This window comes from Mobula birostris, chromosome 19 (genome assembly GCF_030028105.1).
Source record: "Mobula birostris isolate sMobBir1 chromosome 19, sMobBir1.hap1, whole genome shotgun sequence".
Classification (NCBI taxonomy): domain Eukaryota; kingdom Metazoa; phylum Chordata; class Chondrichthyes; order Myliobatiformes; family Myliobatidae; genus Mobula; species Mobula birostris.
Window position 1 is genome coordinate 19,198,375 of NC_092388.1, and position 14,271 is coordinate 19,212,645.

The following is a 14,271-nucleotide window of genomic DNA, read 5'->3' on the forward strand; positions in this document are numbered from 1 at the left end:
TCCCCCTTTCATATTTAAAAAAAAATCCACTACTGAACATATATGGTTTCTGGCACGGTTTCTTCATTTTTGTTTTTTTTTATGAATATAATTTATTTTTTTAATAAAAACAAATTTACAGTAGATCTGCTAGATCATTGAGGTGACAATTTCATACGATGTTTGAAACACATAAAGCACTTCAAATTTTCCCTCCATTATTAAAATAATCCTGCTTAAGTTCTAAACGTTTGTGAAGAGCAACTTCCATCCCAAGTTTACAACTTTTCCCCCTTTGTTTGGTATCTCAGGGAAGATGCAATCATGTCCACTTCAAGAAAGGAGACATATTTAATTGTAACAACTGTACCGCTGTCTGCCACAGGAAAAGTCACCCTCATGATTTTCCTTCACAGTCTCCTCCCATGGTCATAGAGCCACCTCACACATCAGTATGGATTCCATCCACTTGGAGGCAGAGTGAACACTTTAATTGCAAAAGTAACACATACAAAATGCTGGAAGAACTCAGCAAGCCTGGCAGCGTCTATGGAGGGCTGAGAACTTTATTTATAAATATACTTCCAAGAGATACAAAAACAGTGAATGGATGTCATTATATTTAGTGCTGCACGGCCTGTCCTTTTGTCATTATCATCAAATTAATCGATTCGATGTCCCTGTTGTGTGACTGTTTATAAGGCATCGGACCAGACCACAGTTGAAGTATTGTGAGCAGTTTTGGGCTGCTTATGTAAGAAGAGATATGCTAACGTTGGAGAGGGTCCATAGGAAGTTCACAAGAATTATTCCTTGAATGAAAAGATTAACGTATGAGGAGTGGTTGATGGCTCTAGGCCTGTGTTGGCTGGAGTTTAGAAGAATGAGGGCGGAATCTCATTGAAACCTATCGAATATTGAAATGCCTACACAGAGTGGATGTAGAGAGGATGTTTCAGATAGTGGTAGAGTCTAGAACCACACAGTCTCAGAACAGAGAAATGTCTACTTAGAACAGAGATAGGAAGGAATTTCTTTAGCCATAGAGTGGTGAATCTGTGGAATTCATTACCACAGATGGCTGTGGAGGCTCAGTCATTAAGTGTTTTTAAAGCAGAGTTTGATAGGTTCTTGATTAGTCAGGGCATTAAAGGTTACAGGGACAAGGCAAGAGAATGGAATTGAGAGGGATAATAAATCAGTCACGATGGAATGGCGAAGCAAACTCGATGGGCCGAGTGGCCCAATTCCACTCCTATGCCTTATTGTCCCAAGCACCAGTTCGTTTCAGCCATATGATCCTTACAACGTAACGATTTCGAGAGAGATGGAGAGAATACCATGAACCACAGATTTTCTTGACCTCATAAAAGCCATTGGAAACGACATTCAGCGGGCAATTCAAAGCGTCAATGCTATCTCCAAAAAAAAACTTTCTTTGGACGAAAGACCAATTCTAATTCCTCAAACCTACTGGCAGGATATGCAAACCAATACTAGCGTCTCCTCTTAAACCAATCTGCCCAGCACTAAAACTCAAATTACACCTATTTCGTTCCTATTGGTTTTTTAAAATTATAACTTTGGTTTTTGTGAATACAGACATATCCAGTTAGTCTCATGTATTAGTTTCCATTCTCTCCCAACGATATATTCATTCGCATGTCCGTGGTTTTAGGTACTCCGAATGCATCAGTTTAAATTTCGGAAATTATTTGTATTTCCCGCACAACAATCAGTATGATTTGTCTTTCTGTTTGCCATGCCTATGTGAGTGGCTCCTGTGATTATTTCAATTCGTGAACGTTTCAGTTTGTGTTTACAATGGACTCGATCAGAATCTGTGACTGCGACCTGTTTCTGTTTCAGCGTCTGCATATCACATACCTTTCTGCGTCTTTCCAGATACTCGGAGAAGGTAAATCTGGATGCATTTGGGCTCATTTGTGCATCTTCTGACGGGGTGTGGTACTCCCGCAGGCTGTGGCTTCGCGGCCGCTGCCCGGCTCCCTCCTGCTGGCGGTGCGCTGACCTTGGCGAGCGCCGCCGGAGTGCCGGAAGTTCCCGATGTTTCCCGATGTTTGGCGGACGGTGACTCACGGTTCCAAGATGGAGGAGAGCTGGTAGAGGTGGCGGCGATTGCTGCTCGCTCCCCTCCCTCCTTCTCTTCCTCTTTCTCCGCTGGTGTGCGGCGGCTGCCGGTCGGGCTGGGCTTCGGGAATCGGGATCGCGCTCCACGGGAGGATTGTAAACCGGGCAGTCCGAGGAGGAAGAGGAAGAGGAGGCCGCCGCCATCGCCATGAGCTGCGCAGAGGGGGCGGAGGACGCGGCCGGAGACGCCGATATCGCTGCGTTTTTCCGATCGGGTGAGTGACCGAGAAAGGCGCCCGGCCCTGTGACCGCGGGCGGATGCCCAGCAAACCGCGGCGCCCGAGAGAGAACCGGGCGGGATGCAAAAGAGAGAAGAGGCGAGGAGGAGGCAGAGTGAATGGAGGGGGAGGGGAGGGGAGGGGAGGGGGGGAAAGGCGGAGAGACAAGGAGGCAAGAGGGGCTTGAGAGGTTGACAGAAAGGGTGACGAAAGGATGCTTATGGGGACCTGAGACGGCGGAGTGTGTAAGGAATGGAGGGATAAGTGACAGGAAATAATAGACGAGGTGAAAGGAGGGAGTGGGCAGATGGGAAGAAATAATGGAAGTGGGTAGAGGAAGACGTTTGAAGAGAACGAGGAACACGGGGGAGGGAAGGAGGGGAATACAGGAGGGGGGCTGTCATGTATTAAACGAAAGATATGTGTGAGAGTGCGGGAGCTGGGATAACTTCAAGTTTATTTTTCAGTGGTTAATATTACGTTAAGTCCTAGGAAAATCTAGATAATATCAGCAAGCAGCAAATCAGTGCTTTTATTGCCTTCACCTGATGCGTATATGCACATGAATGTTAAGGAGGAAGGTTGGCTTTATCTAGTTCCTCCTGTGTCTGGGATTCTCAGATCCGTTATGCGATCGGCTGGAATAGAAATCTGACAACTTTGTACAAAGATGGCCTTCATGGCTCGTTCGTTAAAGTAGAGCGTTGGGAGAGATTACAGATATAGTCCTGATTGATGTGGGATAAATAATGGTGTATTGGAATGGAAGTGGCTGTAAACTGAAAGGAGAGTGAAAGGGGAATAGAAAGTAGAATGGTGGAATGAACAAGGAGGTGATGTATTGGGAAAAGATTTACAGGGAATGTTGAACTGGAGAAGGGAGTAGGGCATGAGCAGGGAATAGAAAAATGAGAACATTGAGTTGAAGATGAATGTATTCCAATAGATAAAATAAGTAAATTCCCATGGTTTTGTTTATCGCCTCTTTATAACAGAGGGTGAAGAGGACACTGGCTTTGAATGTTTAATTGGAATGTTGGAAATACGGGAATTAGTAATACTGACTTTACTTCAGGATATCACCCCTATTGAAGCATGGGCTGTCAACAGCAGCTCTCCAGACTCCTCTGTCCTGAGCCAGTCTTTCAAGTTGTCATTAGGTGTAGCTCATCTTCCAAGATCCTTTCTCTCTCAGAGGAGAGGTCTTTGAAGCTTCTGTTGGCATTTCTGTACATTGGGTTTTTATGGGTTAGTGATGCTATCCCCATGCCTGGTTCTCCTCCTTACAAAGCCAGGCTTGGGACTGTCCATAGCGGAGATGGGAAAAGCAATGCAGTTTGATTTATGACAGGGACTATGAAATTTGCATGTTTTAGAAATAGAGCTAAAAACATACTAAGGAAGAATGCTTCTTTTGTGAGGAGATGGGAGCAGTGTATAATAAATTTCTGAAACTTCGTAGACTTCACTCTGGATTTTAACATCCAGAGTGCACACCAGGATATTTGAATGTAACTGGTGATGGTTTGTCTATTCCTTTCCAATTTGTATTTTGTTTTGAAGGAGGACATCTTAAAGCAACAGGAGATGAATATCTGATTAGTAATAGCATCTTACAGATGTCTGTAAAGCTTCTTGTTTAGTCATTAGGTTTACATGACAAGGAGAAAACCATAATAATTTATTTTAACAGTTATTCCATGATGCCCTATGTAATAATAAAATCAATATTTAAGAAAACCAATATTTATTTCTGCTTTTAGGCAAAGTTCCATTTCCATTGCATTCAAGAGAGTGCTTAAAGTTGTCATATTTTCCAGAAGGCAATGAAGATGTCCTTTTTGTCATCTGAAAGTTGGAAGAGCTACTTTGTTTCAGAATGTTTGTTGAAATGAAACTGATCTGCTTTCAGAGATTGGTATTATGATTAGTTGTGAAAAGAAGTCATAGGTGTTTACAAGTTTTCTATTTGGTGTAGGTTGAATAGAAGTTGGATGTTTTTGTTTTCTGTTGAAGTATTTCAGTGTTGTGTAACTTCACGTTTGAGGTGATAAAAGTTGGCAACGTAATGCACATCACAGAGCCAATCTTAAACTTGGACATTTTGAAATGTGATTTGAGAAGTAAGGGACCTGTAAAGGAAATGAGTAGGTTTTATAACTTCTGAAAATTTCATGTAAAGAATTACAAACTATATTGAAATTTATCTTTACTGAATTTGGAGTGCAGATCATAGAAAGCATAAAAACAAGAAGCATTAGGCCATACAACCTTTGACAACAAAAAAATACAGATGTTGGAAATCCAAAATGAAAGCAAAAAAAAATGCTGGAAACTGCCTGTAGCTTAAGCAGCATATGTGCAAAGTGAAAGTTTCAATAATGAGAGTCTAATATTGTGAGCATTTTAGCTTCTAATGTACATCCACAGCTCTTCAGTGCAGAAAGTTTAAAAAATTTATAAACCTATGGGATTGCTGGAAAAGATTGCTTTTCTTCTCAATTTTACATCTTGTTCATTGACCCTAAGAATTTTCCCCCTATTTTGCTTGTCTGTCAGAGGAATTTGCAGCATCTACCTTGTCAAGCTCTCTCAGGAATATTTTATGCTTCAATGAGATCTCATATTGTGCTTCCATGTTCCTGAGTGTTAATTCTTTCCTCTTGAGACAAAGCATTTGCTCCAAAAATCAATATAGTGAACCCTGACTGCACTGATTGTATGGAAAGAATATCCTTCCTTCAATAAGGAGAACAAGACTGTACAGAAGTTGTGGACACACCAAAGCCCAGTGTAATTGTAACAAGAGCTTATTATCTTGTGCCTGTTGCAGAAGCGCTCATCATCCCATAATCATAACTCTAATTTCTTTGTGTATCTGAATGTTAACCTTGAGTTTTAATTCTAGGACACCCAGATATCACTGAACTCCATTAAGTGTTCTGAATCACTTTAAAGAAATCTGCTTTTTATTATTCTTACCTCTAAAGTGGATATTCTCGCATTTTGCAATATTATCAGTCTTCCCCAGGTTACAGCAGGGTTCCATTTATAACCCAAACAACTCGCGTCATAAAAGTGGCCACAAACTGGTCTCCATCCAGCAGAAGACGTTTGTAGCCAGCAAGTCTACACTACTGGTCTCTAAAATGCTTGTTCCTATGTATGGGCTGTACACAACTTTGGTGTTTGTAAGAACCTGTACTTTAACTGCGACTGTTCTGCCAGCTAACACAACATCTTTATCTCTCTTCAGTTGTTTTGTTTTCCTACCCATTTTTGTGTTATCAACCAATTTAGGTGCAATTCAATTGACCCTATCATCTAAGTGGATTGAAAATAGTTAACGCCTTTGTGCTGATTCTTGAGCCTGCACTATTCTAAGGTTTACTTCACTGATATAATTTAAAATTAATATTTTATTCTTCTACTGTCTAAATTCAAATTATTTTAAAGTAATGACCAAATTCCCACTATTTCATCTCCCTGGTAGATGGCAGACCCATATTACCAGTTTCATTATGGCCAAAGTTCCTTAGTTTTCTCAATGTTGTAAAACAAGTTTTCTAACTCCCTATCAACATAACACCATTAAGTAGTTGAACAGTGCAGCTACTGTTAAAGTGAGGTTCCAAAATGTGTTTATTTTAGTTTCATGTACTTCTTCACAGATTGTAGGGACATGTTGCAGAAGTAGTAATTTTTAGCTAATTTACTGCTAAGAAAGGGATAAGGAAAGATCTTGCAGCATAACTAGTGTACCCTGCTTTAACAGTAATAAGTGAACTTTATGTCTTTAAAGACGTACAGACTTCTTTAATTTCTATAAAATTGTCTGCTACAGGTAATTTATCATTGGATTATTAGCTACACAGAGCTACATAGTGTAATCACCCTACTATAGATCACAGTCATTTGGGTCATGCTGTGGTGCCTTCTACACGTGATCCGAGGAAGATTCTGTGCATCCCCGTAAGGCAGTCAGATTGATGAATCTAGACTGATACAGGCCGAGTTTGAAGAAGGAAGAGTAAATTGAAATTATTAGTTCAGTACCAGGTCATGTAATGAACCAAACTAAAGAGAATTAATGCTGGAATTCAGAGAAGGAACTAATAAGAAAGAATATTAAATAATGGAATAGATTTAAAGGAATTAATAGAATCTGTTGATGTTAACTTAGAGTCAGCGAAGTTGTTTGGTGGTAACTTCTCATGCTTTTCATCATCTGCACTAGCTGAAATGGGCCATTTATCAATCTTTTTTAAGTGTATATTATTGATATGTATAAAGTAGAAATTGCAGTAGCTTGCCCTTCAATGTAACTTAATGCTGAAAATCTGGGTGAGTGTGCTATTTTGGAGAAGCTTTTCAACAGGGCAATAGCCCTGTCACTCCTTTCACTGCAATATCTGAGATATTCTCTCCATAGTTGTCGTTTCCAACAGATTCATAAAATCAAATATCTATTTCAGATAACTTTTTATTTAGAGTGGAAAAAGTTCTATATGTACAGTCTTTTCCAGGAGTACCAATCTGTTATGAAACAATCCTTGTAAATACTTCACACTTTTTCTAGTGTCCATTTTTTACATAGAGTACAGACTACGACTGTTCACAGAACAGTAACTGCAGTCTCATTAGAGTTTATTTAAGTTTAACATAACTTGGCTACTGTTGGAATCTTGTCTACTTGTGAATAAATGCCAGAGCTGCATTAGCAGTTTCTGTTGCCTTACTGAGCTACGATGCTTCTTTTAATTCATTTATTTTTAGCCAGATTCATAGATCTCTTTCCTTTTTTATCAATTCAGTTTCGTATTTTCTAAAGCGCAGGTGTTGTTTATTTTTTTTCCCTACCAAGGTGCATTATGTTACATTTACCTGTTTTACCTGCAAGTGTTTGAATATCATCTTATATTATGTTGCAGTTTTGTTCTGACTATATCCCATTGATATTACCTAAAAAAAAGATTTAAAGCAACAGTGTCCCAAGTCCAATCAATAATTATGATTAAAAGTTGCCCCACAAATGCTGCACCCAATTTTATAATTGCCTTGACTTTACTCTGTGTTGAATTTATATCCTTGGACAGTAACAAGGGATGACAATATAAAGTGAAAGATGGTGGTAATGTGATAAATAAGGATGTAAAATTCAGTTTGGTGTAGGTATAGCTGGAAAATATGGGATAATTATCCAATATTACACAGATAAAAGAAATATGTTGAAGATTTGATATGCAGATGCTCATTGTCTGAAATTGCTGACCTTAGCAATGAGTCTGGAAAGTTGTAATGTCCCTTGTTTAAATATGAGGTGTTTTTCCTTACACTTGTCCTCTAGGAGGCCAAAAAACAAAGGAATCCGAGTCAGGTTTAATATCACTGGCATATGTCATGATATTTGTTGTTTTGCAGCAGCAGTACTTTGCAGCACATAATAAAAAATATACATTAGAATAAGAAATATATATAAAATTAAATGTCATCCAAAAACAGAGCAAAAAAAAAGGGAAAAAATATAATTAGATAGTGTTCATGGATTCATTGTCCATTCAGAAATCTGATGCCGGACGGCAAGATGTTGTTCCTAAAACAGTTGAGTATGTATCTTCTGGCTCCTGTACCATCATCTTGATGGTAGCGTTGAGAAGAGGGCATGTCCTAGGTGATGGGGATCCTTAATGATGGATGCTGTTTTTTGAGGCATTGCCTTTTGAAGATGCCCTAGATGCTGTGGAGGCTAGTGCCCATGATGGAGCTGACTGAGTTTGCAACTTTCTGCACCTTTTTCAATCTTGTGCAAAGGTGAGAGAATGTAGATTTATATTGATGCTGTTTTCTGTTCTGACTCTGAAATGCATTATTTTACATCTAGAGTTTAGCAGAGTAAAAGGAATTGATTGAAATGCACACTATCTTAAGAGTGGATGTGGAAAGCAAGTCCCATCTTGTGGGAGAATCTAGAACTAGGGGAATCAGCAATCAAAATAAGGCGCTGACATTTAAGGAAGATGAAGTTTGTTCTGAGGCTTATAAATATTTGAAACTCTAACACAAGGGACAACTGAATCACTGTCTTAAATTATTTTAAGTCAGATGTGGGTAGATTTGTGATAAGTAAGGGATGAAAAGCTACTGTGGAGTTGAGGTTGCAGTCTGATCAGTCATTATACTAAAAAGTGTGACAGACTTGAATGGCCAAGTGCTTCCTCTTGCACAGAAGTTGTATGTTTATATAAAACTTGCATGTTAACTAATCTCTTCAGGAAAATAAATAATAGTGGTTTTAATGATCAAAGCTCTAACAGATAAAGATCAATGCTGCGTATGTGTGCAATGGCATGATCTGATTTGACTGGTAGCTAAATTTTTGAAAAGAGATCAGAGAATGCTGGTACTCAGCATTGCAGCAGCTTCTGTGAAGAAAGAAACAGAATTTCTGATTTTGTATTGAAGAGTTAACTGAGACAGTAATTGACCTGCCATTGCAGACTGAGTGAAGGTGCCATTGCTAAGTACTTCTTAGTTATGCAGATAGATCCCTGTAGGAAGCCAATAGCCATATTCTACCAATTATGGTATCTGCAATTTATTTCCATTCCCCATCCTCTGCGTCTCAATTAGTATCCTAGCAAAGTTACTGAATTGACTTCAGCTTCTGCTAATGGTCACTTTTGAGGGATCTCATCAAATGTCTGCTGGAAATATATGTAAATAATCTCCATAGGCATTCCCTTGTACCATTTTAGTCACTTCTTTGGTAGGGGAGGGATGATTTCTCCTGGGTATGTCAGGCATGATCTGCTCACTAAAAGTCCACGTTGCCTCTGTCTGTCCAGCTGAAAAATTTTCAAGGTGTTCAGTCATTAATTATAGATTATAGACCTGTCAATGAATGTGGGCTGAGCTAGACTAAAATTCTAGTAGCCATGCTTTTCCTGTCCTCCTCGACTTGTGCAATTTCCAATTATTGTTGCCTGAAAAAAAGATTAACTGCATGGCATCAACAATGCCCTTATTCTTGTTGTTCAAAATAATTTTGCAAAAAGATGATTTCCCTGCCATTATCTGTGTTTTAAGGTTTTTGATATATTAAGCATACATTCATATTTTAGATGATTTAAGGCAATTTTTATATGACACATCATAAATGAAAGTTTGCAATTTGTGTTTTAAAGATGCACTTCCTTTTTGGCAATTTTTATTTGAAGATATACCCACTAATTCTAAATATATATTGTGCTGTTGCGGTAATTGCCCACTAAAGTATTGCCATTTCTGAATTTAATTGCACAACATCAGGAGTTTTCTCTGAAAGCCATGAACTATTGGATTAGGATGTAGAATTATAAATTTCCTACTATTTTTCTTGTTCTTGGCTTCTGAAGAACCTCTGGATCAGTACCACCAAATCCAACGGAGCCAAAAGCTATATTCAATTTTGAGACTGATTTAGCTGCATAAGATAATGTAAGGAGTTGATTGGGAACAGGTGCTGCTGTCCTATTGGTTAACTTGAAATATACATCCCCTCTTCTGGACCTTGAGGGTCTTAAGTGTTGTTTTTTGTTTGAAAATCATAGAGCTTTGAATGTCTGAAAATTGTAATGTTACTTTGCGAAAAATAGTATCATCAAACTTTTTTGGTCAGCTTTCAGTTGTTCCTTCAAGACTTGATGCTTTTCGAGAGAAATGTTTCAAGTTAATCTCAGGTCAAATTTGTGCTCCAATATACGCAGGATTTATGTACTAATTTACAGATTACAGCATGGAATGACACCATTTAGCTTATAGAGTTCCAGCTCTGTGAATGAGCAATCCAGCTAGTCTTATTCCCTGCCCTCTACCTACATTTTCCCTTTCAAGTACATTTAAGTTTTGTATGCCAGGGTTTTATTTGTTTTTACTATCAACCAAACTCTGACAGTATACTTTAGTACAGTAGCTTAGTGGTTAACTTTCTGATGCAGCAACCAGAGGTCTGAACCATTGATAGTGAAATATATACAGAATTTAAATTCAAATTATTAAATAAATATCTGGAAATGGAAAATAAAGCTTTTGTCAGAAATGGTAACTGAAACTGCCAGATTGTTTCTTTTTTAAAAAAAAAACTGGTTTACTCAAGTCGGGTAAGGAAAGCTGCTGTGCATACCCACTCTGGCTTCTGTGATTCTAGATCCACAACAATGTGGTTTACTTTTAACTAAGCACATTTATGTACAGCTGACAGATTTGAGATCACCATTGGTGGCCAAGTGTAGCAGCTAGTTGTTGGACATCTGAAATATAAACTGGTCTATTTTACCTTCAGCTCATGATTACTAACTTTTTTCATGCCTTGTCACTTCCTATTGTTTTCTCATGTCCTCAAACAACCTTCCCAATCAGTCTTTAAGATAGCACAAATTCAAATAGATTGTGAATAATTATTAACTTCATAGTTTTCAGCCCTGAAGAGAGAAGACTTGTATTTTCTGTTATTCAGTAAATTAAAGTTTTCTGTATCGGTAGGAATCATGGGGCATATAAAGAATTTTCTGCTGAAGGACATTCATGTGAAAAAAATATTGGGCATTCTATATGATCTTTTTTGTAAGATTCTATCATTCTATATGATAAGTTTCAGGCTCAAACTGTTCATGAAAATTGCCTACTTATGCTCTGTAGACTTGCATAGTTTCATCCTTGCCTCGGCTTGTCTGCTGTTAAAGCCTTCAACCATGATATTTTTACTTCAGGACTACCTATTTTCATGTTCTCATGATTGGTTTTCTACCTTAAATTTTCTGAAAACTTGAGTTACTTAAACTTTCTGCCCATAATCATTTTTACATTAAATCTCTTACATTTGTCAGACTTAGTAACCATGTTAACTCCAGCTCTTCTGTTTTGCTAAATTTCTCCAAGGTCTTGTTCACCCTCTCTTGTGACCTCCTGTCAGGTGTACAGTGCTCTAAATAATTCTGCTTTCCTGCAACTCTGCTTCTGAACTGCTCATCTTCGTATATATTGCATCAGAGATGTCTACACCTTCTATATGCTGATTAAACTAAGAAGTTACTCTTTAAATCTCTACCTTTCCACATCTTTCTTTTCAACCCTCTTAACAGTGGTTAACTTTAGCGAGCCTCCTTCCTATGACTCCTCATGTATGTTTGGCTATGTGTTGAGTGATAACACTCTTGTAAAAGGTCAAGCAATCCAAGTAAAAATTAAATTCTAATTTATCAATAGCAAAACAATATGTTAACAATAATAAATCTAATTCATTTCCATTGTGATGTTATCTTTGACTCTATCGAGATTATTTTATGTTAGTGCATAATTTTACCAAATTACAATGACGTAGATGTTTTTATGTTTGTACAGTGACATAGAACATTACAGTATATTCTATATAATTTTAAAACATTTTTGTCATTGTCAGTTGGTAAAAATCCACCAAATTGAGTGTTGGCCTAAAGGGTGCAGAAAAGGGCTTGAATATTCTGAGTAATGTAATATAATATTAACCTTGCTTAAAACCACCTGAATGATTGTGTATGAAATTCTTTGCTAATCTTTCATGCGTCCAGCTTCAAATGTCAGCTCTTCTGTCAAGAACATTTTAATGCTGGACATTATCTGTACTTGATGTAGCATCTGTGGAAAGAAAACTGGTTTAGGCTTCAGCTTATTTGCATTTCTTCATTACTGTTGTGCTATGGTTCACTGTCTCCATTGAGCAGATTTGAGCAAAGCGAAATATGCACTTAATAAAACATATTGATAACATTTAGCGTGTGGAGCAACAAATGTGGGGAGAGATTTTTCAATATTTTTGCATTCAATTCAGAGCCTGGAAAGGAGGGTGGACAAAAGAACAAAGGCAGAAGTTTCTGATGGACCAAGTGATGAGGATGCACAGCAAAAGCAAATGGCAAGCAAGAAACACAAGATGTAGGATTCAGAGCAGCTGTGTATTTAAAAAAAAATAAAAGTTCCTTTTAATAACATTCATAGGTATTTATGCAATATTTTAGAGCCCACAATTTGAAATATATTGTTTGTCATCAGCAGGTTTTTATGTTTCATTGATGAAGAATGACTTAGTGAATTCCATTTTTTTTCCATAACGATCTCAACAGGAAATTGTTCAGAGACAGATTTTCAGTAGAATTAAATTTGGTAAGGAAGTGACTAACTGTAAAAGGATTCTCCTGCCTATTTTTACAGAAAAATGAGCAAGTATCAGAAAGTTGAAACTGAGAGAAAAACATTTGCCTTCTGTCTTCCATTCTTGAATTTTCCACAACTATTATCAATAAAATGAAAGTTTCTGGTGTTATTTATTTAATAGGAGGCTAGAATGGAATTCGTTTGAGTAAATCTAAAAGGACAATATGATGAAATATTTAGACTTAAACTGGAAGGCTGTAAGATCACTAATATTGTTTTTTAAAAATGATGCAAAGACCTTCCATGGAACTACAGGTATTAAAAAAACTGCTGGAGGGGATTATGAGAGATGGGATCTATCTGCATTTGGAAGGACAGGGACTGTTTAGGGATATTGAGCATAGTTTTCTGCATGGGAAATCTTGTCCTGAATCTGATTGAGTTTTTCGAAGCGGTTACCAATAGGATTGATGAAGCAGAGTGGCATGCATTGTTTACGAATCATAGCAATGTACTACACAATAGACTGGTTGGGAAAGTTAGATCACATAAGATTCTCAGTGAGCTAGCCAATTGGTTACAAAATTGACTTGGTGGTAGGATGCAGAGGGTAGTAGTAAAGTTTTTTTTTTGATTGGAGACTTGACCAGTGGTGTGTTGCGGTGATCATTGGTTCCCCTGTTGCCTATCATGTATAATAAGGATTTAGATCAGAATGTAGGTTGTTTGATCGGTAAGTTTGTGGATGACCAAATTTGTGATCCGGTAGACAATGATGAAAGTTGTCTGAAGTTACAACAGGATCTAGTGAACTCTGGTAGTGGGCCAAGGAATGACAGGTGGAATTTAATTCAGACAAGAACAAAAGTGCAAACTGATGCATTTTGGCAGGACTTGAACAGTGAATGACAGGGCCCTGAGGATTGTTGTAGAACAGGTGAGGCCTAGAGATGCAAGTACATAATTTCTGAAGGTATCAACATATTCAAGCTGGTGAAGAAGGCATAGTATATGTTTGCCTTCATCCAATAGGCATTGAGTACAAGAATTAGAACACCTTGTTACAGCTCTACAAGATCTGGGTGAAGCTGCACCTGGAATATTAAATGCATTTCTGATTGCTTGGGAGAGGAGGGATGTGATTAAGCTGGAAATGTTGCAGAAAAGATTCACTAGGACATTGCTGGAACTGGAGAGCTGACACTGTGTAGGTGGGTATTCTTCTCTGGAGCGAAAATAGCTGAGAGGTAAGATCATGAGAGGCATAGATACACTGGATTGTTAAATGTTTTACCCAGTGGTAGGGAAATCTAAAACCAGATGCTGTAGGCTTAAGGTGAGAGGGAAATGATTTAAGCTTTTCCATGCAAGAGTGGTTGGTATCAGGAATAAGCTGCCAAACAAAATGCTTAGAGACAGGTATGTGCAACATTTAAAAGACACATGGACAGGTACGTGGGTAGAAAAGATTTAGAAGGATGTGTACTAGGTGCAGGCAAGTTCATGGTATAGGTTTCAATGTGTGTCCTGCCTGGTACACCATCGGGGCCTGATGCCTTGCGAGGAATCACCCTCTTGAAGGAAGTTCTGACATCAGTCTCCAAGACAGAGATTACAGGATGCATATCAGCTATCATCTTATTGAATGGTGGAAAAGGCTTGTTTGGGAAGTGGGTGTACTGTCCAAGTACTAAATGGTTTATTCTTGATTGTACATTTGTGTTAAATGTTTTGTAAAGTTCATTAATGTGGAAAT

The 14,271-nt window shown here is 38.1% G+C and overlaps 1 protein-coding gene across 3 annotated transcripts in view; it reads left to right on the forward strand.

The window, feature by feature from the left end:
* The first annotated feature begins 2,070 nt into the window (after positions 1 to 2,070).
* The window catches only part of LOC140212458 (triple functional domain protein), a 341,882-nt gene continuing 329,681 nt past the window's right edge, over positions 2,071 to 14,271 (forward strand). For all 3 annotated transcript variants that reach the window (XM_072283275.1, XM_072283276.1, XM_072283277.1), the window contains exon 1: positions 2,071 to 2,345. In XM_072283275.1, coding sequence (XP_072139376.1) covers positions 2,279 to 2,345 — 67 coding nt within the window. In that variant the 5' untranslated portion in view covers positions 2,071 to 2,278. The remainder of the gene's footprint in view (positions 2,346 to 14,271) is intronic.